This window comes from Pelobates fuscus, chromosome 3 (assembly GCF_036172605.1).
Source record: "Pelobates fuscus isolate aPelFus1 chromosome 3, aPelFus1.pri, whole genome shotgun sequence".
Taxonomy (NCBI): Eukaryota; Metazoa; Chordata; class Amphibia; order Anura; family Pelobatidae; genus Pelobates; species Pelobates fuscus.
The window spans coordinates 167,539,415-167,565,718 of record NC_086319.1 but is presented as its reverse complement, the minus strand read 5'-3'; the positions used below and the strand labels follow the sequence as shown (position 1 = coordinate 167,565,718).

At 43.2% G+C, this 26,304-nt stretch overlaps 1 protein-coding gene across 1 annotated transcript in view; it reads left to right on the top strand.

Moving 5' to 3' along the window:
• LOC134602612 (chromatin remodeling regulator CECR2) overlaps window positions 1-26,304 on the top strand; it is an 80,567-nt gene that overhangs the window by 33,833 nt on the left and 20,430 nt on the right. The window contains exons 2-5 of the mRNA XM_063447648.1: window positions 15,232-15,326; window positions 20,566-20,749; window positions 21,401-21,534; window positions 25,622-25,702. Of these exons, the coding sequence (XP_063303718.1) occupies window positions 15,232-15,326; window positions 20,566-20,749; window positions 21,401-21,534; window positions 25,622-25,702 (494 nt within the window). The remainder of the gene's footprint in view (window positions 1-15,231; window positions 15,327-20,565; window positions 20,750-21,400; window positions 21,535-25,621; window positions 25,703-26,304) is intronic.

The window sequence follows — 26,304 nt, the reverse complement described above, 5'->3', positions numbered from 1 at the left end:
GAGGCGCGGGAGTGGAGGTGGAGCCTGGAAAGCCGCCTCACCTCCATATCCCCCTACTTTCCCTCTATGGGGAGTAGGGTTTATGAGCTTAGGATCCCCGGAATTTACTAAGCAACTGTCGCAGTAGAGAGTAGTCACGTCAGAGGGGATGGGGATTTGCTCCTTGAAGCCTAGAGGTCAAAACCGTATGCGATGCGCGCGTAGGAGTAGGAGCTTTGGGGATCCTCAGTTTCCTCCTTGCGTTGAGCGTGGCGGAGACGTGGGCAAGCGCTACCCACTACATTCTGGCGATTAGTGAGTCCAGAATCACTGTTGCATCCGGCTCAGTCCAGATGCCATTATCTTTTTTATCTTCTCCTCCTTCCCTATCTTTTTCTCTCTCCTTTTCTCCCATTCTCCTTCTCTCGGGGGTGGCGTTCGGGGGGTTGGTACCTTGTGAGAGCCCTGGGGCGCGGCTGCAGCTCACCAGACGTCTGCAGAGAATCAGTAGCATTGTAGTACTAAACATACTCCATGATGGAGCTTAAGGTCACCACGTTGAATGTTAAGGGCTTGAATGCCCCCAAGAAGCGGCGCCTCCTCTTTCAGGAGTTAAGGAGGATGAACTCGGAAATAGCCTACTTACAAGAGACACACCTCCCTAAACAGGCCGCCTTTAGACTTCGGGACCATACATTCTCGGGTTCATTTGAAGCTAGATCACGACGTAAACGTAATGGAGTGGCCATCGTCATTAAACGTACTTGCCCCTTTCAGATGTCAACTCAAGATGCCGACCCGGAGGGACGCTATCTATTTGTTTCTGGCACTTTGCACTCACACTGCGTACATCTAATTAATATATACGCACCGAACCAGCCGGACGCCGCCTTTTGGGATGGGATTAGAGGCAAGATTGCCGCACTGCCTCATGGACTGATTCTCATGGGAGGGGATTTTAATGCCACCCCATGCCCGGCTGCGGACAGGAGCTCGAGAGACGGAGGCCCGAGGTCGCAGGGGATGGGAGGGCAAGACCGGATACTGAAAAAATGTATTGCAGGTACAGGATTAGTAGACGTCTGGAGGGCACAACACCCAATGGATCGGGATTACACGTTCTACTCGGCCCCCCATGGCACCTATTCCAGGATAGACTTGTTCCTGGTCAATGCAACGGGGTTGCCCAGGATAGCTCGATCGGAAGTTGGTAATATATCATGGTCGGACCACGCGGATGTCTCCATTATACTTGGAAACCTATGTATAGCGAGCCCTTGGACCTGGAGACTAAACGCTTCTCTATTGAGGGACACTGGGATAATGGAACAGATTCGGAAGGACATTATAGAATACTTTGTCACAAATACCACCCCAGACGTGAGCGTTAGTACAGTATGGGCGGCGCATAAGGCAGTGATTCGGGGGAACCTCATTAAATTGGCCACAAGGAAGAAGAAACTGAAGCACCATCAACTCGACACTCTACTGAAACAACTGAGGAATCTAGAGCAGAAACACCAATCCTCGCCGGATGTTACGACATACGAACAGCTGGGGGCGGTTAGGAGGAACATACGCACCCTACTACTGGACGATACGGCCAGATCTATGGCGTGGTCGAAACGCACGTTCTTCGACAAAGCCAACAAAATGGACACCCTGCTGGCTAGAACGCTACGGCCTAGACAAACCCGGCCCCACATCACGGCCATTAGACACCCGGACGGCACGACTAAAACTAATCCGGCGGAAATCGCGCAGGTTTTCGAGACATTCTACGAACACCTATACAATCATACTCCAGATGACAACACCCGGGGGGAGCAGGGGGAGGGCGACATCTTGCGCTATCTGGAAGACCTCGGTCTGACCAAACTGACCGGAGAGGCAGCAGCTAACCTAGCGGTGGAGATCAGCGAGAAAGAAGTTGATAGCGCTATCTCGAGCCTGAAGGGTAACAAAGCGCCGGGACCGGATGGCTTCGACGGGTCATACTACAAGACCTTCAGAGAGGAGCTTGTCCCTCACTTGACTGCACTATTCAATCGCTTAAGACAGGGTGAACATCTAGGCTCTGGGATGGCACTAGCCACTATTGTATTACTGCCCAAACCTGAGAGGGACCCGCTCCAACCTGAAAACTACAGACCCATATCGTTAATAAACCATGACCTGAAAATATTGGCAAAGATACAAGCGGAAAGGTTGAATCCGCTTCTGAACTCTCTTATACATGCGGACCAAGTCGGATTCATTCCAGGACGGCAATTGTTCGAGAACACCAGGCGGAACATCGACCTTATTTGGAAACAAGTGGCCACCGGAGTTCCTTCTCTAGTGGTCTCCATCGACGCTGAGAAGGCCTTTGATAGGGTCAGATGGCGATTCTTGTTCTCAGTATTGAAACATCTTGGCTTCCCAGAAGAATACATACAAGTCACCAAAGCGATGTATCACAACGTACGGGCACAGATACAGATTACGGGAGCCCCACTACACCCGTTTCAGCTGCACAACGGAACCAGGCAGGGGTGCCCTCTCTCTCCCCTACTATTCGTGCTGGCACTAGAACCCTTACTACAGGCAATACGTAAACGTCCGAATATTAGAGGGGTCAGAGTAGGGGATAAGGAGTTCACAGTCTCCGCCTATGCCGATGACGTCCTTCTGACAGTCACAAACCCGATCGAGTCCTTGTTAGCATTACAGGAAGAGATACGGGTCTATGGGGAACTATCCGGGTACAGGGCGAATATCCAGAAATCCAGTGCAATGTCAATAGGGTTACCGGAAGCTGATATCTCCCTGATAAAGGAAAAGTATCAAATCCGGATGGAATCGAACTCCTTAAAATATCTAGGCGTTAACCTAACGGCAGACCCCGGAAAGCTATACGCAGAAAACTATGAACCCATGTTACGGACATTGATAGGGGACCTAGACAAGTGGACGGATGACCCTATTTCCTGGATAGGGCGTATTAACTCCGTGAAAATGAACATTCTACCCCGCCTCCTATTCCTGTTTCAGGCTCTGCCAGTACGAATCACGAAATCTCAACTGGTGCCGTTACAGAGGGCGATAGGCGATTTTGTCTGGCAAAATAAGAGACATAGGATAGCTAGACAAGTCTTATATAGGAAAAAGGATAGAGGGGGACTAGGGTTGCCGAACCTGTACTTCTATTACCTGGCAGCCCAGCTAACCCAGGTGGCCATGTGGCACTCCCCAATGGGGGAAAGAAGGTGGGTGGAGATAGAATCCATGATGGTGGGTCTAGATGTCCCCCAGTTTACCTTATGGGTCTCGAAGGACAAAAGGCCGATGATAAGGGTAACATGCCCGGCCATACTTAATTCCCTTTACCTATGGGATGCTAACAGCGTCAAATATGGGCTTACTTCATCCCCCTCCCCTATGGCTCCGATACTCAGGAACAGAGACTTCCCTCCTGGGATGTCCCCTAGAAACTTCCGAAACATTGAAAAGGCTGGATTACAACGTATCCACCAACTATATAAAAACGGGGAACTTATACAATTCGAAGAACTTCAGCAAGGTAACCACTTGACCCCAGCGGACTTTTTTCGCTATATCCAGATACGAGACTTCGCTAGGAGACCTTGCATTAAAGCAGCAGCCCAGTGTAAGCTATCTTTCTACGAAAGATTATGTCTAGAGGGCACCACACCCAAAGGCATGGTCACGATCCTATACGCTCACCTTAGCACTGAAACTAAGGAATGGGGCAGATTGAAATACATTGATAAATGGGAAGCAGACTTAGGGGAGGCATTGGAAGGCATAGAGTGGCAGGAGATATGGGAAGCAAACAGAAACGTCTCCATCTGTGTTACGATGCAAGAACAGGCATGGAAGACCATGTTCAGATGGTATTCTACGCCGGTGACCCTACACAATATGCGGAAAGTAGATACAGACGACTGTTGGAGGGGATGCGGATTAAGAGGCACTTACATCCACATGTGGTGGGAATGCCCCAAAATACAAGGCTTTTGGAAATCAGTAGAAGGTCTGCTGAAACAAACGTTCGGTAAGCCTTTGGTCATGAACCCGTGGATATACCTACTCAACAGGTCCATCGAGGGTTGGACGAAGAGAGAACAGAAACTGGTACACACGATCACTCTAAGTGCGCGCAGAGCGATAGCCACGGCATGGCTCGCACCCGAGGGACCAGAGTTCCGAGGGGTTATATCCAGGATACGGGAAAGCAGAGTCATGGATGACCTGACCGCTAGATTGAAGGGGATGGCTATATCTTTCCAGAGGACCTGGGAACCATGGGATAACAGTCTGGTGGGCTCCAGTAGCGACTGAAGGGATACGAACGAGTGAATAACTAGGTGCCAGGGCTGCGGGATACTGACGGTGTCCTAGACTCTGTTTACCTTGACCGGCCCTCCCCAGGCCCCCCCCCCCCCCCTTTTTTCTTTCCCTGGCTACACCTGCTTTTTCTCTTTTTCCTTCTCTCCCTATTCTTCTTCTCCTAGTCTTTTCTATTTTCTCCTAATTCAGTCCTATTTCAGGCCTTGATCTGGCCTATATGGGCTTCGGCCCATCAGTATATAGGGGTATATCTCCTTCTTAGGTCTCATTCCTCTTAGTATTTTTCCTTTTTTTGTATATTATTTTATCTGTCTCCCGGGCATGTTTCAACAAACGGAGAAACGAGGATGCTTAAAGGTAGACCTGGCGCATAGAGTTAGAGCTCCATATTCAGCTACATAGCCTGGAATAATTATAAAACCCTAGATAGGTGGCGAAGAACGAAGAAACCAAAGAGAGGCTTATTTATATGTACTCTTGTGCACTATATCACTGTAAGATTCTATTCAAAAAGGGCTTCTGCGCTAGCCTAAACATTACTGAAATCTTGCTGCTCATATCTTGGGTAAAAATGAAGAATTAAAAATTAAAAATCCTCGATAGGAGGCAAGTAATGTAGGAAGTATAGAGTGGCTTGTCGGGTGTGCTGATGTTAATCGTTATGGTTGCACTATTATTCTTTGTATTTCGGCTTCTGCGCAAGCCACACAGTTGTATTCCTCTTGCCTTACCTGTCGTGTGCAAAAATAAAGAATTAAAAAAAAAAAAAAAGAGTAGTGGATGACAGATTTTTAAAGGAACACTCCAACTTAAAAAATGTGCAACTTTTTGTTCCTGAGGTTTAACCCCTTAACGACCTAGGACGGTTCAGGACCATCATCGGCATTTTTGCATTGCTGACCGATGGCGGTCCTGTACTTACCCGATCGCCGTCGTTCCCTCGGCGGCGATCTGCGGTGCTCCCGGTGTGGGGAGACTGCCTGCAGCCCAGACAGTCTCCCCGCGGCGGATTAGGACCCCTGGGGCCATGTGATCTCTCAACAGAGCAATCACATGGTCACAATAGGTGTCCATGTGTCTGCCTGCAGGGGGACTGCCTGAACTGACAGGCAGTCTCCCTGCAACTGTAAAATCATAAAAAAATAAATAATGTTAATGTTAATAAAAAAAAAAAATTATATATGTGTGTGTATATATATGATATATAGACATATATTATATCGATATAATATATTTATAAATATATATAAACTGTGATACGTTTTCCTGTTTTGAAACACTAATATTTGTGTTCAGCAAAGTCTGCCGAGTATAACAGTACCCCCCATGTACAGATTTTATAGCGTTTTTGAAAGTTACAGGGTCAAATATATGGGTCAAATATTTTTACATTGAAAATGGCCAGGTTGGTTATGTTGCCTTTGAGAGCGTATGGTAGCCCAGGAATGAGAATTACCCCCGTGATGGCATACCATTTGCAAAAGAAGACAACCCAATGTATTGCAAATGGGGTTTGTCCAGTCTTTTTTAGTAGCCACTTATTCACAAACACTGGCGAAAATTAGCGTTCAATTTAGTTTTTTACTTTTTTCATACACAAACAAATATGAACGCTAACTTTGGCCAGTGTTTGCGACTAGGTGGCTACTAAAAAAGACTGGACATACCCCATATTGAATACCCTGGGTTGTCTACTTTAAAAAAAAATATGTACATGTGGGGTGTTATTCAGAGATTTTTGACAGATGTCAAAAACATTTTTTTTTGACAATGTCACTATTGATAAATTTGAAAAAATGTTTTTGTTTTTTTTGAAACCGCAATATCCTACTTGTACCTATAGCCCTATAACTTGCAAAAAACATGTAAACACTGGGTATTTTAAAACTCAAGACAAAATTTTGAATCTATTTAGCAGTTTTTTTTTATTTGCTTTTGTAGATGAGTAAAAGATTTTTCAAGTAAAAGTCAAAAAACATGTATTTTTTTTCAATTTTTCATCATATTTTTTTTTTATTAAATTACATGAGATTATATAAATAATGGTATGTAAAGAAAGCCTTTTTTGTCCTGAAAAAAACAATATATAATTTGTATAGGAACAGTAAATGAGAGAGCGAAAAATTACAGCTAAACACAAACACCACAAAAGTGTAAAAAGAGGCCTGGTCACAAATGTACAACATTGCAAAAACAGTCCAGTCCTTAAGGGGTTAATACATGGCACAAGTGTAAAATAAAATATATTTTTTATATTTATTTATTTACAGCTTTGTTTTGGTTGCATTTAGGACTAGGGAATCCAACCCTAGCAGCTGCAGCTCCTCTTCTGAGAACACCTAGGATGATCTTTGGGGCAATCCAGTGCTTCTCCTAGAGAAGCATTGTTGACATACTAAGTGTGCTGCGATCTAATGCTTCTTATGAGACATATTCGCAGCACTCAGTGGCGGCATGCTGTATGTGATGATGGGGAACATGGAAACGGTCAATAAAGAAATGGCTCGCTGATAGCCCATAGACTACGAGCATTCTAACTGACAAATGTAAACATTGCTATAAAGATGTAATTGTTATGGTGCTTTGTGTGTCCCTTTTATAGATGCCATCACGGAATGCTCTGTTTTTGTTTCTTCCCCCTCTCCCCCACCTTTGCAGACTAGAGCTAATGACTCCTAGTCATTTTAAAACTCCCTATTAAGGAACACTGTAGGCACCCAGACCACTTCATCACACTGAGCTGGTTTGGGTGCCATGTCCACTTGCTTTAATCCTGCAATATAAACATTGCCGTTCTGCAGGAACAGTGGTGTTTTTCTTGCAGGGGTGAATACCCTAGATCAGGATTTCCCAATTTTTCCCATGGAACCCTTTGATATAGTGTATCAACATCGTGGAACCCCTCCCCCCACTCTCTGAATTATTTTTTAAAATTGCGCAGTTTATTTTATTTGCTGGTGTGTGTGTGTGTGTGTGTCAAGGTGTGTATATCTGTGCTTGTATGTGTCTGTGTGTGTGTATATCTGACACACGGATACACACACACACACTGGCACATAGTGGCACACAGATACACACGCCTTGACACACAGTGTGTATCTATCTGTGTGTGTGTGTGTGTGTGTATGTATGTATGTATCTGTGTTTGTATTTGCCAGTGTGTATGAATCTGACACACACACACACACACACAGTGTGTATCTGTGTGTCAAGGGGTGTGTATCTATGTTTCAAAAGGTGTGTGTCTGTGTTTGTATGTTCCGGTGTGTGTCAAGGTGTGCATATCTGTGTTTGTATGCGCCAGTGTGAGTGTATCTCTGTGCCGGTGTGTCTCTGTGCACACACTGGCACATAGTGGCACACAGATACACACACTCAGATACACACTGACACACATCTTGACTCACAAATACGTACACACAGTGCCATATACACACAGGCACATACACACACAAACACACACACACTGAATAACACTGGCACCCACCCACACAAACAAACACACACACTTAGATACACACAGTGACACACAAACCTTGACACACACATACTGTTTGACAAACACACATACACGCTCACTGACAAACATACATAGTTACATAGCTGAAAAGAGACTTGCGCCATCAAGTTCAGCCTTCCTCACATTTGTTTTTTGCTGTTGATCCAAAAGAAGGCAAAAAAAACAGTTTCAAGCACTTCCAATTTTGCAACAAGCTAGGGAAAAAAATCCTTCTTGACCCCAGAATGGCAGTCAGGTTTATCTTTGGATCAAGCAGTTATTAACCCTACATTGAAAGATTATATCCTTGAATATTCTGTATGCAAATTATTAATTAAATTATTAATTTTGTAGCCTGCCTCTGCACTTTTTCTAGTGCAATAATATCCTTCTTTAGAACAGGTGCCCAAAATTGCACATCATATTCAATATGTGGTCTTACCAGTGATTTATAAAGAGGCAAAATTATATTCTCATCCTGAGAATGAATGTCCTTTTTCATGCATGACAATACCTTACTGGCCTTAGCCACTGCGGATTGACATTGCATATTGTTGCATAGTTTGTTGTCTATAACAATTCCCAAGTCCTTTTCGTATGTTATTATCCCTAATTCGCTTCCATTAAACGTATACGTTGCTTGTGTATTATTTACGCCGAAGTGCATAACTTTGCATTTTTCATACGCTTTGACAGACACCCATATACACTCTCCCTGACAAGAACAGATACATTCTCACTGACAAATACATACACTCGCACACATTCACTCACTGACGAGCACACATTCACTCACTGACGAGCACACATTCACTCACTGACGAGCACACATTCACTCACTGACGAGCACACATTCACTCACTGACGAGCACACATTCACTCACTGACGAGCACACATATAATCTTTGACAGACACACAAACACATACAAACTCCCTAACAGACACACATACATTTTTGTAAATTTTATTTACATTTTACTCCACCCAGCTCCCGTACCTTTAGGAGTGCTGGCATGGAGACCCTGGGGTCCAGCGGGGCGTGCTGAGCATGCAGTCCCTGGGGTTTAGTGGGGCGGCTGAGCAGCTGGCGTGCGGGCGGCGAGGGAGCAGTGATCTCCCTGCTCGGCTCCCTCGCGCGCCTCTTAGTGATGCCGTAGCTGGAGTGATGTCATATTCCGGCTCCAGCATCACTGCACTGCTCCCTCGCCGCTCACGGGCATTTTTTTTTCTTTTTTTTTTTTTACTTTTGGCGGAACCCCAATTGAGAAATGCTGCCCTAGATGCTGTCACTCTGAGAGTATCTAGAAGCACTCTCCAAAATAGGCACGTGAGACTTGTCTGTTTCAATCATAGACCAGAGACTCATAGAGCCATCTAGAAGGTGTAGTGTGGTGTTTTGTCTTGCATGCACATTACCCTCCCAATGGTTTTCTATAGGAAAGCACTGAATTGGATGAGATCATCAAGCTTTATGATCTTGATCTTAACAAAAGAGGTGGGACATGTCACAGAGAGAGAGCAGGGACAGGGACTTATCACCAAAACGCTGATTAGGACACTAGCATTAGGAATACACTTTTGTATTTATAAAGCTTGTGTTCATTTAATTGTTTAGTAGACCGACCCCCACTTATTGTCAATCTTTCTTTTATTGAGGCAGGAGTTAAATGGGGTACAGAATAAAGAAGAGGGGATGCACAGTATTTGTACAGAGTGGGATCGCTTTAACACAGTAGTACATCTCCTATAAATGACAGCCTCATTTTATATTTTATATTAAGCAAGCTTTTCAGTAGATTAATAGCACGCATAAAGTAACAGTTATAAAAGTAGTTTACACTAAGCGATTGAATCATCAGGAGTTAAATGAATTAAACAAATGTAAAACAGGACGATAGGAACAAATCGTAAACAGCTCAACATTAAGTGCAGGTAAGTCATGTTAAGTTAGCTAGCATTTAAGTTAGGCAAGATCACACTGTAAAGCCTACAAGGTACTAAAATATAATGAAAATAATAACTTGCTCATGTGCCTACCGAGTGAGTAATACAGTGTAGACGGTGGGGCGGATTACATGAGTATCAGGCAGGCTGGCTCAGCTTCTCTAGGGAGGTGCATTAATACACCGGCTAGTGGTGCTAGTCTAGTTATACAGAGCTTAAACTGAAAGCAGGCATACAACAATTACAACGGATGAGCTCGCGTGATTCAATATAGCATAAAAACAAGATTAATCAGTGAATCTTAAACGTTAGCTGGCTGACCAGGCTAAGGAGGTAGCCACATTGAAGATGCCTACATCTCTTGTGGCCTATTGGGCAACTGTTAAACATATATAGAAACTAAATGAATTGAGCCATTGCAGTAGGTCAGCTTGCCGGGATACATCATGCCATCGAGCCGTGATAGTCCCTCTCAGCCTATTCCCATCAGGGGCAGTTCATGCTGCCACTGTAGCCGGAGGCCCCATCCGCTGTGTTCTCTGGGAGTCTGCGGCAGCATCGTTGCGGTGAGGATAGTAGTTAGGCCCTGGGGTCCTGTCTGCTTCAGCCGGTTGCGGTTCTTTGGGCCTCTGAGTGGGAGCTGTAGTGATAGTGTCGGGTAAGTCCAGATGTTGGCGAGTAGCCAAGGAGAACCTGGGCTCATCCCCCTGCACCGGGTTTGTGTGAAGGCCAGTATCATTGCTCGACGGGCTCGGGGACTTTTCAAGGCCGGGCCCTTTCCCTTTGGGACAGGTCTGGAGCTCGTAGTGTTGTTCCGCCGCCTGCGGCGTATGAGTCTCCACCTTTGTGGGAGATACCTCGGGGTTTCGCCCTTGTGGGCCTTCAGCCCGGTTGGGGTCGGTTGGTGAGTGATCATCAGCTTTGTCGAGTACACACCCGGGGGTTTGCCGGGCGCTCTCCGGTTGGCGATCTCACGTTTCAGCCGGGCACCCGGGTTCACTTGTGTCTGCATCAGTGCATTACTGTGTCGAGCTTCCACTTTCGCCCAGAAGGTCTCAAACAGGATTTGCAGGCGAGAGGTTAATGAATCGTCTAGGCGGAGCTGGGCTTCTGGCAGCACATGGCCCTCAGTAGACTGTGCATCCGCCATTTTAGTGTCGCTTGCGGCCTGCTGGTGTAGCAGGTAGTTTCGGTAGCCGTCTTCGTTTGTAGGCTGCGTGAGTGTGCAGGATTTGTTGAGCGGGCCGGGATAACCCCCACCGGTCCCGGGGAGGGGGGGGGGGGGGGCGGCCCGATACTGCGGGTGCTGCATGCTTTCAAAGTACAGGGAGAGCGGCCGCCTCTCCTCTGCACAGTGTGATGTAGGCCTCGATCCTCCCTTCCGGGTTCCCTGCAAGGTAGTCATGGTTGTGAGGTATCCCCCAGTTCCTCAGCCCCCGTGGCACAGGGTGAGGTGGGTTGGGGTTCAATATCAGGCGGGGTCACCTTGTTTTCTGCCGATATTTGGGTGCAGGATCGGGAGCTCACTCCCCCACTTATGTTTATAGTCTGACACTTTTTTTTTTTTTGTTATTTCTTTAAAGCTATCTCTTTCTTTAACAAACTAACCCAAAATGATTGGGCCAAATGCCTGTTTCATACCCTCTGGCAGTTAACCGTTTAAAGTTCTGCATATATCTATACACATTAGCCTTTTTATCAGTATGTGAAGTAAAGCTGACTGTATCTATGTGTGCTGTGTGCAAAGTGGATTTTTATCACTGCTAAGAAAGCATGTACAACAAATATTAAACCAAGAAGCAAGATATAACAGTTTTAAAGAGTAATAAAATCACCTTGCATTTCCTAGGAGGGAACAGTAATTGCTAACCCCCCTCAAACCCAGCTTTTACTGTTCACCAAACCAGATCCTATTTCCTGTCCTTGGAGCCCAATTCCATACCTGCTGAATGAAAGCAATCATCCATGTGGCCTGTCTAGTGTCTGTGAATGTTCACATCTTAACATTCTCCCTGCCAAATTGAGTGGGGCAAAGGTCTATCTCAGTGCAATGTAACTGCACATCTTGTTGGCAATAAAATACTACACTTTGCAGTTTGGCAGTTAAAGTGGCATAGATGCATGTATGCATTGCATCCTTCTTGAGGAACATGAAATTACGCAGCAGTTTTTGTCTTTACTAGGAGCAGCACATGACATCTTTTTAATGTTCTACAATCCTTTGCCTTTTCGCTAACCTATAATGGAACCTATAGCACGCTTGGGGATAGTATATAAAACAAATTGAGATCTGCAGCATATTCTAAAATGCCTACAAACACATCAATACCTTGTTTTGTTTTCCATAGGCTCTCCCAGGGCGCTTGAAATCTTAATTTTAAGTTTACTTCTTTAGTTGCCTTTAGAAATCCTAAAACTATAGCACTTGCATATGTTACAGGTGACAGACCTTCCTGACCTGAAAGAGGCTGCGCCAATCAAAAACCTCTCATTCTGGTCAATGGGTAGGGATCAAATTTTTCATTAGCCATTCTCAAGTGAAAATGCAACCCTGGCAAATAGAGTATGGAGTATATCTTGCAATGGCAAGTACCTTTTTAAGGTCTGATTCGTAGAATATAGGACTTTACGTTTTCAATCTTGTTTATGGAAGTCTGTCGTATCTCCAAAACAGCAGCTCTTATTCTCACCAGGGGACAAGGGAGATTTAGTTTTAGGAGTGCATGCGTGAGATGGACAGATCTTTGATGGCAAAGGAAGTATTCAGAAGCGACCATTTAAAATGCTAATGCACATAATAAAGTAATCCTCTGCAAAGTTTGTGTTCAACTTTCTCGCATGTTCCTTATTTTAGGTGAGCATCCAATAGACGAGTAGTAGTTTCAGCTATTAATATACATATAATGTGCATATCCCCTGTGTGTTAATGTTTTGGTTATGTGCTGTGCTAGGAGTCCCTCGATTTCCTGTGAGCTGTGTTCGGAAATTATCTTGTGTTGACCCTGTAATGGAGATCACACAGCTCAGTGACCAGTAATAAATGAAATATTGTGACTGTTCCTGGTGACCCGAGCAGTTTCAGTTCCACCTCCAGCAGGACGAATTTAGACTGCTTTCTCTTTAACCATTTTAATGCTGGTCTCTCGGGGCTCTGGCCACTATCAGCAAGGCCGTCTTTTACAAATGGACATTGCTTTTCAGATCGGTGTTATCCAACAAACTTCTTTATAAGTGTAAAAGCTGTCCCTGGCATATCTATCAACTATATATCCCATTACATAACATTATTATTTGAATATGATGTAATTGCTAACTTATGCTTCTAAAGGGTATGTGGCCTTCCTAATTAAAATGTTGGTTAAGAAGGTGGGATCAGTGTTTAGGTCTGCAGAATACTAGGTATCACTAAGGTATTATTGGAGAGATGGATGCAGTCCTGTAGAACGATGTTATAGTGCAGGGGTAGGCAACCTATGGCACTAGTGCCATGCACGGCACTCGAGGTGTCTTTGCACGGCACTCAAGGCTGCTAGAGTCAAACAGGCTCTGGCCTATCAGGAGTCCCAGTAAAACTTCAGATATCTGCTAATCCGAAAAGGTGGTGAAGGACAATCCTCAATTTATGCATTGCAGCACGTAGAGGTAGTGATCTCAGATCACTTCCTCCCAGCACTTGTGAATAGGAAGCCACACTGTAGTAGAGCAGCTCGCAGTTGCTGTTGAAGCTCCTGTCCTTGACATGTACCTGGCCGGACTAGTCCCCACTGGAACCCAGGGAAGCCACCCACACTGCTAGATATACACAGAAATGCAGAATAACCCTCCCCTCATACAAATAATACGGACAGCCCACACACAAACATGCACACAATCCGCACAAACGAAACACCACTAACAATCCACATACATGCACACAACCCCACATGCAATACCTCATACAGCCCCCACACACTACCAAACACACACTTTGACATATCCATCCACACACACACAATTCCACAAGCAGCACCCATACACAGCTTACATTCATATGTATCATACACAATACCATAAACTACTCATGAACATAAACAATATAATAGCTCATATACGCAGGGCCTTCTTTAACGCGGGGCAAACTGGGCAGCTGCACCATGAGCCCTGCTGGCCTCAAATATTTCTAACCCTCTGGCTGGTAATCTGCACACTAAGGAGGCCCACCGGGTGGCCCATGCACAAAGGACCACCCGCTGGGCTTCTGTCAGCAGGGACCCGGCACACGCTGAGGTGCTTTAACAGCGCGAGCGGGCCCCTTGCTTTTCGGCAGCAAGCTGGGAGGAAGTGACGGCCACACATCACTTCCTCCCACAAAGAGAGGAGCGCGCAGGAAAGAAGAGTAGGCAGATTGGAGGGGTACTGGCCAAGAGCTCTAGACCCCAACTCCCAATGCCTTCAGCCACCAGCAGGAAAGGTAGGAAACTGGAGGGTAAGTTTTAAAGTGTATGTCTGTGTCAGTATGTCTGTCAGTGTGTGTGTGTCAGTATGTTTGTGTGTGTGTCATATCTGTGTGTGTCAGTATGTCTTTGTGTGTCAGCATGTCTGTGTGTCAGTATGTGTCAGTATGTCTGTGTGTGTGTCAGTATGTCTGTGTGTGTGTCAGTATGTCTGTGTGTGTGTCAGTATATCTGTGTGTGTGTGTCAGTATATCTGTGTGTGTGTGTCAGTATATCTGTGTGTGTGTCAGTATGTTTGTATGTCAGCATGTCTATGTGTGTGTCAGTATATCTGTGTCAGTATATCTGTGTGTGTGTGTCAGTATGTTTGTATGACAGCATGTCTGTGTGTATGTCAGTATGTCTCTGTGTGTGTCAGTATATCTGTGTGTGTGTGTGTGTGTGTGTGTGTGTGTGTGTGTGTGTGTGTGTGCTTGCAATCACGCCAACACCACATACACACATATTTCACAAAAACACACAAAAACTGCTTAGTGCTAAATACAGACCTGCAAACATGAGTAAATGGTAGAGCCCCAGCTGTCAATGCATTTCTGGAGTTGCACGACAGATGGGGATCTACCTTTTAATCACCCGTGCAACAGGGAGACCGCCAAGAATTCTTGCAATTCTTTAGGTCCGCCACTGTGTTGAGGTGGAGGACGTGATTGCATGCCTGGGAAGGGGGGACAGGGTCCAGGGGGCCCTAAGCAAATGCTTTGCCCAGGGTCCTGTCATTATTAAAGACAGCCCTGCATATATATACGCACAAATACAACGATACAAAGCAATTACAGTAAAAATAACAAGCAGGATACGTCGGCATACACACCTCGATTTATAAAAAAAATAGGACCGGCACGCTACGGGACATCACAATCCTATATCGGCACAGTGCTGCTAAAAGGTTGCCTACCCCTGTTATAGTGCATGCTTCTACATCCAATGTCTGTCTTATAACTGCTTTTCTTCCCTCTTTGTAGGAATTGGAGGATGCCTTGCACAGAGATGACGTGGAGTTCCTCAGTGAGTTGGTTGCAAGTCTGCTACAGGGCTGCTACCAGCGGCAAGATATCACGTAAGTGTTTACTTATTTTTAGGGGATAGTAGAGCCTAGTAGAGCCCTTATGAATGAAGCCTTTACTAATCTTTTTTTCACAATTTTGAAGTGTTTCTGGTGTGTGTGTTTTTTTTTTTTTTTTTTTTTTTTAATGTTTTTATGGCTTCATGATTCAAAATCTAATCAGTGTTTGCTTCACCAACTGGTACTGTTCCTTTGAAGGATTTAATGTATGAAGGATTTAATGTATCTAGCAGGGATTTATAGAGTAAGTCTTCCTGTCCCAGTTGCAGGTTCAGTTGTCCCACTGATCAGTAGAACTGGTAAAATAAGCCGTACTGTGGCTGCTATCAGGTGGTTCACAGTTTGTGCATCAAGCTGTGTGCAGAGATGCCCTGATTTGCTAGTTGCTACTGTGACCCGGGGAGAGATATATGCCCACAACACGTAGGATGGAAAAGGAGAAAGTAAAATTCCTACCGTCTTATAGTTGTTAAGTGTTTGTTGTTGTTTTTTTGTTTATTTATTATAAGTTGTAGTGGCGTAAGCTACAATGTGCATAGGCATGCTGACATGGGGACTCTATCTATACACTATAACAGGTGTCTGCAACCTATGGCACTTGAGGTGCCTTTTCCAAGCACTCAAGGCTGCCATGGCCAAACATACTCTTGCCTATCAGGAGTCTTCAGATTTCTGTTAGAGCAAACTTTGCGGTAATTGGAGGTGGTGAGGGAGAATCCTCAATTTGCGCATTGCAGTGCACTGGAGTATAGCAGCCAGCAAAAACTATCGCAGCTCCTGGCCAGGCCAATCGCAGCTCCTGGCCAGGCCAATCGCAGCTCCTGGCCAGGCCAATCGCAGCTCCTGGCCAGGCCAATCGCAGCTCCTGGCCAGGCCAGTCCCTACTGCACCTCAGGGAAGCCACCTACACTGCTAGATATACACAGATCTGCAGAAGAATCCTCCCCCTCATACAAATAATACAAACGCACATATAGACTCCACAAACACAACACCACTGACAGTCCACATAGATGCACGGAAACTCTCAAGCAGCCTCTCACATGCAAAACCTCAAGCACACATACACACACACACACAAACCACCAAACAGATAATGTGACATGATATATCCACAGACACAAATTCACAAACAGCCCCCATACACAGTTTGCATTCATAGCAATGATACACAATACTACAAACTACTCAAGTAGAACATATACAACATAACAGCACAAATACAATGCTACAAAGCAACTGCAGCACCCAAAAATAACACAAGCAAAATGCGGCAACACACATATCTTAATAATAATAAAAAATTTAAAAAAAGAAAATCGCACTGGCACAACCAAGGGGCTTCAGGATCTTGTTTTGGCAAATTTCTACTAAAAAGTTACCTACTCATGCTCTTTAAACTGTATATTTTTCATAGGTTGTTTAGGGTGACTCTTTACGCATCTGATTTGAGTATCATACCGAGAATCACTCTGAATTATCCCATAGATTTTGTTGTCTATACAGCCATCTCTACATGAGTGCCTAACAAAACACATTCATATACTTAGAAAGACTCATACACACATTTATACAGGAGACCAGTCTTCACATACATTCCAACCTTTTTTAAATGGGCAAATAGAGACACTTTCATTTTAGGGACGTGTCCAGGGGTGGGGCCTTTCTGAGAAATTATTGGTGACTAATTTATAATAATTTCTAAAAGTGAAATGTAATCTAGAACATGAACAATGTATCTTATTTGCTCACGCTGATTTCTAAACACATCTATTGTAGTTTATAGACCCATTACTGGGAGAATTAGTGCTATGGAGATTTATACTAAGAAACACCAACAACATGAAACTCCTACAAAAGAGGTACATTAGAATATTAAAGAGGGAATTATGCAAAAAAGTAGTGACTGTCCCTCCTGAATTAGGACTTTTGGGAGGTATGGTCTCTGCAGTGATTGCCTATCTCGCTGTTCCTCCGTACTGTTGCTGGGGCTCAGTTGATGTCATATATTGACTCCAACATCATTATGAGGCATGCAAGAAGCTAGGAAATCCGTGCAAAGAGTGAGGCAAACACCCCCTCGGCACCAGAACCAAAACAGGCTCCCCAGTAGGGGATACCTACTCTGGCTGATTGTACCCCCATCACCTGGAGCAGAGCCTCTCTCTTTTGTACACCACTGGATTGGTGTGTTCTTTTAGTTAGTTATCCCTATAATATGTGGTGGCAACTGGAAGTGAGCGGTCTGTAAAATAAAACCTGCTATTCATTTTTTAATGAATATGTACCTGACCACTAGTGGATTTAAAAAGAATGCCACTTGCCTGCATGAGAGTGAACCTCTTCCCTACAATTTGCTACTTAGTATATGCGTTAGTGGCACTTTAAAAAGAAACAAGGAATTTCAGGCGTATTACTGCTTGCCGGTTAAAGCCTGCCCTTACTGTTGCACAATTGTTTAGGGTCATACATTTTATACTATAGGGGACTTCAATGATTGGTTTATGTATCAAACCACCTTCTTTCATGGATAGCAAATATGTAGCTAACCCATGACATATTGGGTCCTTTTTTCTTTCTAGTAGTTGTAGATTAATATATGTTTCCATATTGTAGAGGTCTTCACATATTCTGAAATATCCATACATTGGATCAGCAGAATGCCTCATGTACTAACAAGTATATGATCCCATAACTTAGTTGATATTTAGCAATGTAGCCTAATCATTACCGTGTGCTCAAAGTTTCAGATAATGTGATCTAATGTGGAGAGCTCTGTCCATGTGCTACATAGGTGCTTCCTCTATGCATTGAAACACTAGACATTGCAGCCATTGCAGGATGAGCCATACGTTTTACAAGTGTTGTGCTACAGGAATGTGTGGGCCCCCAGATTAGTAAGTGTGAGATAGGACAGTTTATAACAGCACAATGAGTTGCGGTAATTCAGCAGTTTGTATCATGGATATTGATGGTGGTGGGAGTTGAAAGGCATTCCTATGTTGTGTGTTAGTGGATGGAATTGGTGACTCATAATGTTTTATCACTAAACTGATCCAAACTGAGCCAACCACATTTAATGTGCCCTGCATGCCACACAGGCAGTCTCTGAGTCACTGCTAAGGAAGCCTTTCCCAGAAGAGTACTTCATTGGAGAAGAATACTTTACAAAGCCCTTGTTCAAATGATGATAATTCTCCCATCGGCCAGCAATGCTATTACATCCATTTGATACAGGATGGCTTGTCTTTCAATTAATTCTTGAAATAGAATGCCTATCATTCTCACTTAGTCTGAGCGTAGTCATTGAATCTGAATGCAACTTAAACTGTCGAAGGATGGTAAAGCCCTACATAAAAGAAAGTTTGTATCTGTACAAACACCCAATTCCGGCAACTTTGATGCCTGCCTCTCCTCCGAGGCCTACATAGAGAACAGCCCAAACCCACCTGCACCTCTTGCAGCACAAATGAGCAGCACTGCTGTCCTGAATGCCTGCTTCTTTTGAGCTGGGTGCCCACTTGGAGGTAACCTCCCAACAGTGTGTCTGTGTATGTGTGTATTTATATATATATTTATATATGTGTATGTATATGACACATTTACATAAAATAAGGTAAAATGTCAAGGTATGTGCTCAGAAGAAAGCAAACCTATAAATAATACAATGGAATTGCATCCCAATAGTATATACACAGTGTACACTATAAACCGCTTTGAATCTGGATGAATCAAGTAGGACATGATCTCCTCCAATTTTTTATTTTTTTTATTAAATATTGCCACCAATCAAGGTACTAACTTTAAAAACCCCTTTTTTTTTGTTTTGTTGTCAATGTAAAATGACATATACTTTTTATCAGCTTGCTCCCCACCCCCCAAAATCACTTTATTAAATGAACGCCCCAAGTACCTTAACCACTTTAGCTCATTGTAGTAATTGTAGTATTAGTGGTGCTAGATGCCAGGTGCTCCCCTTCCCCCACCCCTTTTTGTTTTGACTCCTTGCATGTTGTCCACCAGATGCTGCTTCGCTATTTATGTTTGAGAGCAAAAAAGTTAGCTTTCCTGAGCTAAGCCCTGCATTGCTCATCGGGTGAGAGCGATCAGTCGATCTCTCATCCAATGTATTGCAGAGTTTAGCTGAGAAGCGCTAATAGAAGTTTCAGCTTTCAAACATTAGTAGTGGAAGCAGGGAGCTGTGCCCGGAAGACCCCAGGTAAGATGTCAGACTGTTGTAAAACAGTTTCACTCCTTAAAGTGGTGGTGGGGGCGGGGTTGCTAGGTGACTCCTGGCTCCATAAATGCTTCAAGGGGCTCTGATGAGTTTGGTACTTGGAGTGTTTCTTTAATGTAACTTTATAACAAGTCACAAAGTAGCAGGAGATCTAGCAGTTATCAAAACTACATTTCTTTGACAGATTATATTAGAGTTCACAGGAACTGCAAAAACTGCTATGTGATATAAATTGTATTGGCAGATATCGACATGGTAATTCCTCTGATATATCCTGTCTGGCCAGCTTTTTATGAATTAAAGGATAATTGCCAGCAGATACAGACTCCAATGGTCTAGTATTTCTGTTATTTAAAGGGACTCTCCAGTGCCAGGAAAACATTAGTTTTAGGAACCCTGCAGTGCCCCTCTCCCTCCCATCCCTTACCCCATGTTGCTGAAGTGGTTAAAACCCCTTCAGTGACTTACCGGAGTCCAGCGCTTATATCCCTCTGGGTCAGGCTCCACCTACTCTCCTCCCCGCTGGTGGGGGAGACCTAATGCGCATGCACGGCAATGGCCGCTCACGCGCATTAGACCTCCCCATAGAAAATAATTATTCAGTGCTTTCCTATGGGTATTTCGGCAACGCTGGAGGTCCTCATGCATAGCGTGATGACATCCAGTGTAGTTTAAAACACTTTTCATGTTCTAAGAACACGGAACTCCCTCTAGTGGCTGTCTGATAGACAGCCACTAGAGAAGGACTTAACCCTGCAAGGTAATTATTGCAGTTTATAAAAACTGCAATAACTACACTTGCAGGGTTAAGGGTAGTGGGAGTTGGCACCCAGACCACTCCAATGGGCAGAAGTGGTCTGGGTGCCTGGAGTGTCCCTTTAAACTATCTAATACAAGTTCCGACCCCTCCCCAATACCCCTATTTTGTCCTCTATTGATTGTGTGATGGTAGATGTATATTGATGTATCGCATCCCCTCCTGTCTCTCTTTCCCAGGGCACAAACGTTTCAGGTATACTTGGAAGACATCATTAGTTATCGCTGGGAGCTGGAAGAGGGCAAGCCAAACCCCCTGAAGGGTGCCAACTTCCATCAGCTGCCTCTGCACACACGACTTGAGATTCTTCATAGATTGTGTGACTATCGGCTTGATGCAGATGACGTGTTTGACCTACTCAAGGTATGATTACTTGCCAGAGTTCTATCTCAGCAGGGTTTAGTCAAGTAGTTATTCAATAGATCCAAATATACATTTGCATATACACATACTTATATTTACTCTCTAGTTTGTGAGCTCATTTGAGCAGGGCACTTTGTACTCTGTTTTGTAAACTTTAGCTTGGTTGTCATTCATTGTTTCTATGTTACAAGGCGCTACAGAATAGCTATACAAGTAATACGTTTCAGTGTCCTGCAAACGTGACTTTTTATAGGGCATATCTTTTTATCTTTAAAGTGTTATGGTTTATGTCTTTGCCTCTGGCATAAAGTTGTGTATACTACTGTTGTGTGTATGCTTGTGAACTCCCACAATGTCTTCTGCACACAGTTACAGGTTAGGTACTCAAGAAAAGCATAATTATTAAAGACCTGTAGCCAAATGAATAGACAGATTGCCATTGTTTAATTTGTAACCTATAATTTGGGGTCTACAATTAAGTGGTAAATTAGACCATTGTTTGTTAAAAGGCAGGTATACTATCAGAAATGGCCTAAGACAAATATAATATATGTAATTGAAAAGTGTCACTTTAGATATATAATGCAGAATTTACACCCATAAAATGTCTTTACTTTTTAATGACCCTCTATCACTTGTTTCCATCTGCAGGGTCTGGACGCAGACAGCCTACGCGTGGAACCCCTGGGAGAAGATGCCATCGGAAATCTTTACTGGTATTTTTATGGGACTCGACTGTATAAAGAGGAGCCTTCATGGGAAAAGAGGCAGCAAGCTCTGCAAGAGTAAGTTTTACAAAAGCCTAACGTCACCCATCATCATAAGATAGCTTTCAACTCCCAAACTGCATATCCAGTAATATGTATTTGAATTCCCAGAGGTAATCTATCCCAGCTTATTTTACGATAAATGCAGGATTGGTTTGTTGTCTCCCCTCCCAATGCAAGATATTCACCTTAAAAGGACACTAAAGGTGCATGAGTCTCCCACAAAGCCCATACTTTCTCATGCTATGAGGTTGTGCCTTTCAACAATCTTTTAGTGTCTGCATGGAAAACGTGGGGGGAGTGGGAGATTTCCAAAGACGTGCTATGCAGAGTTTAGCAGTGACCAGTGTGCACATGGTCAACTCTTTTAATGTTTCCTGTAACACCTCTGGGAGCATGTTTAAAAGGAACGATTCTGGCTAGAAATCTAAGGTGATGTTAGTGAACTTTTGTATCAATCATTGATTTTGGTGCTATTACTGTATGAGAGCTCGGCAATACCAAAATATATGTATGGTTGTTCCAGTGTCGCCATTACTGTGCCAGCAAAGTGGGGGTGATGTTGAGTAAATGTGTGCTAGCCTGTGTGGCACTAAATACCATCTCACACGCTTTGCATGTGTGAAATGGCCGCATTCCGCCATTCCTCCGGTGTGAATTCTGTATCTGGTTACTGTTCCCATTTGAACATATATGGTAATTTGACATGTATGGTACGATGATTTAGGGCTGCATGAATTAATGCCAGTGGTTTGATCTAACCCGGCACCACAAGACATAGCTTGTGGAATTAGTTCATCGGGAGCTGATTGGCGTCCGCCTCCAAATGTTTGCATATGATGGTTTTAATTCTCAAATAGGTGAACAATTCCTTATGAAGGAGTGAATATTCAACTTGGAGATCTGGGTAGTGACAGATTTGTGCGATAGACATAATCTGGCATACATTTAGTATACCTGCCTGTATCCACACCTTAATATTTAGGTCAGACATGTACTATTAAAGAGAGGCCAGCGGGGCTAGGAACAGTTTAGGGATGGGGTCTTTGAGCTTATCAGTTCACTTGTGCCATAATGAGTGAGAACTTTGTGGTTTGTAGGATTGCTACCACTAATGGGGAGAAGGGGGTTGTCAGTGGAATGGGGACCAAAGCAGTTGATGCGTGGTATATGCGCTCATAACCGCAACCTCTAGTCTGAGCCAGAGGGGTGTTAATAGTGCGGTGATGGAGGCTGTCAATTGGGCCAATTCATTTGCTTTGTAGTATATTTTTATATGTGGTAACCTTAAGCCCTCCATCCGTGAGTGCAGCTAATTAACGCACATGTATGCACGGACCAACTAAAATATCATTTAGCATACTTAATATTTTTAATGGACTTTCATATACTGAATGGGACACTCTAAGTACCAAAACTTAAGTTTAATGAAGTCCCTGCAGTCTCACTGCCCCAATCTCTGCCATATTGGAATTAAATCACTTTTGTTTCTGTTTATTCAGCCCTAGCTGCACCTCACACAGTTTACATAAATAAAAGGTTTAATTTTTAAGAAGATCATATAGCACATTGTTTACTTTAGAAGTTCTTATCAGCTGCTCTGTTAATTTAATTTACTTTGATCACACATAGGAGGCTCCTGTAGGCTCTACAAGGCTATAACAGAGCATGAGGTAAGAAATTCTAAATTATACACAATATGCTATAAGAGAAGCTAAAATCTATAGACTTTATTTTTTTCCTTTTTGCATAACATGATTTATTGAGAAATTACCTAGGATAAGCATACCTAGTCATACCTAGTCGGTAAATATGTATAAGCAATCAAATGATTAGTAACATAAGACAGTTCGACATTACAGAGCAGCAAAAGTCAACTATGCAATGTAAAATACAATAAGTGGGAGTGGTTGGTAATATGCAAGCAGGTTATTTGAAAAGTAATAAGAAATCATTGACTAAAAACTGTTGTACAACAGCTGTAAATCAATTCCAATCTATTAAAGGGACATTATAGTCACCAGAACAACTACAGCTTATTGAATTTGTTCTGGTGAGTAGAATCATTACCTTCAGGCTTTTTGCTCTAAACACTGTCTTTTCAGAGAAAATGCAGTGTTTACATTACAGCCTAGTGATAAGTTCACTGGCCACTCCTCAGATGGCTGTTAGAGATCCTTCCTGGGTCATGGCTGCCTAAAATGCATCCAAACATTCAGTATCTCCTCCCTCTACATGCGGACACTGAACTTTCCTCATAGAGATTAATTGATTCAATTCATCTCTATGAGGAGATGCTGATTGGCCAGGGCTGTGTTTGAATCATGCTGGCTCTGCCCCTGATCTGCCTCCTTGTCAGTCTCAGCCAATCCTATAGGGAAGCACTGTGATTGGATCAGGCCACCACTTTTTTAGGCAAACAGCATGCAGAGTTACAGCTTCTGGCTTAAATACAGTAATATTTTGCTATATTTATGGAGGCATGAGGGGAACAGGGGGGCTAGATGGTGGTGTTAACACTATAGGGTCAGGAATACATGTTTGTGTTCCTGACCCTATAGTGATCCTTTAAGCAGTCAAAAAGGTGGGAGAGAGGGAAGGGTAAGACAATAGGGGAAGTTGGAAAATAGAAACTGGACAAAGGCCCCTAGAGCAAAATGGAAATCACAATGTTCTCAGAGAGCGTGCCAATTCCAGGGACTTGCCACCTGTACCTCCACTGTGAATGGTGTAGGAAAGAGTGGAAGGGAGTAAGATTCTCTGAATCGTTCCAGGTGGAACAAACACATTGCATTAAGTGTGCCTTGCCCCAAGAGGATGCTACAAGAGACCTTATGAAATGGATCTCTTTGACCTCCGCAATCTACTCTAAAATAGGATGGGAGACTGACTTGCTTAGAACTGTTCACTTTAACTGTGTAAATAATGATAATTAAGCTAGTGTCTTTTGACCTCTTTTTCAGGAATTGTGTAGGGAGACTGTGAGTCAGTAGAGGCATGGCTAGGGCTGCATAAATGAAATGATTTTACTCCTAAACGGCAGGGATTTAAGCAGTGATTTATACACCAAAAACAAAACATTTGTGAAGTGTTTTCATTGTACAAAAAGTATAATAGAAATTGGCACTTTTATAAATTAACCTTGTTATATCCCCCTAACTTACATTTAAAAAAAACAGCCCTGTTAGTTCCTCAGTTGCGCTAAACTCAAGAGGCAGCAATTGCCCAGAGCACTAGACTTGCAAAGACTTCTCATGAGCTGCAATGGAAAGTCTGTGATTGGACAGTCACAGAAAGTCTGGGTTGGGGTTAGAAGGGGAGGGCTTGCAAAGGCTTCAGACAGATGATCATTAGCTTTTGCAAGCTATTTTGAAAAATACCCCCACTGAAACAAAATGCATAATTACATGCATTTACCCACTCACCCATTGGGTTTTCATTGGAACTATGTCTACTAAACAGTGATTTGCCTGTAACCATGAAATATTGTTAATGCAACATATTTACAGTGTTATTTATAAAATATTAAAATATTTATATTGCAAATCCATTTAATTGTTTAGTACTAATAAGGAAATATTTTTCTCGTTTATATCCCATATTTGGGGTCATTCAGTTGTAGCCCAGATGCTAAGGAAATAAAAATTTTTTTTAGGATTGTATATATGCTGGGGGAGGTCCATAATCATAAAAACTTGAAACCATTTCCCTCTTTAATCTATTATATTTGTAGAGAGAGAGAGACAAAATGTCCCCAAATCCGTATCCCCTTTCTTCCCAGCTCTTTAGTTCCAGTCATGCAGGAGTGAAAAATGTATCCCTGGTGACCCGGTGCTTAGAGAATGGAGATCTACAATTACTTCAGATCTTGCAGGACTCCAGCTCATAGATTACTAGCAAAGGTTCAGAGGAAATAAAATGAGTCACACCCCAGACATCTGAAATATTAGAGTAGCTGTGTCCTTTGTTTGAAGTTTGCTTTTGTAGTTTGTTTGATGCAAACATTGCTAGCTTTGTACATTGTGCTAGTGTTATCCATTTATCATTGATGTGCTCAACTGGCTTTCTCTCTCCATGGTTTCAATATTGCTACTTTTTGTTTCAGAGCAGCTGAAATTGCAGCAACACCTGTACGGAAGAGGGGTCGCCCACCGAAAAAGAAGAAATTGGAGGAAGCTGTAGTCAGGTGTGAAATATCTGTACTTGATGCAAAGCCTTTGATTTGGAGCTAAATAAATAAAGCTAATTAGCTCATTAAAGCATAATGAGGTATAATCTACCTTCATTTAAATACTAATTTTAAATAGAGATTGTCTCTTCTGGTCACCTAAGTCGTGATGGGTAAATTAGCATGCTTAAGGTCCAAGGTATTGAAAGATTCCAATCATTGCCTCCTTTACCTTGCTTCATGCTCCCAGTGATGACTTACTTTTTATTATTTTTTTTTATCAATTTAAATTTTCTGGATTTTGAAGGTCCTGAATATAATGGCAGACATTAAATGGCACATAATACATCAACTTAAATGTGTAGATAATGTGTGGAATGTCTGGTAATTCAGTTAGTCATAGCCAAGAAGGATACATAGCCAGCTTGCATAACCATACTTGTTAAGATGATAGATCTCATATTAGTTGGCCATGAGTGTGGATGGAACAGGCTTAAGGTCATTTGGACCGCTTACAAAACTATTTTGTGACGTTCCCTGTCACACATTTATTGGTGTAGAAAGTGAAGTGATGGAAGGAACACAACAGTCAAGAAATTAAGAAACAATATACTAGTTGA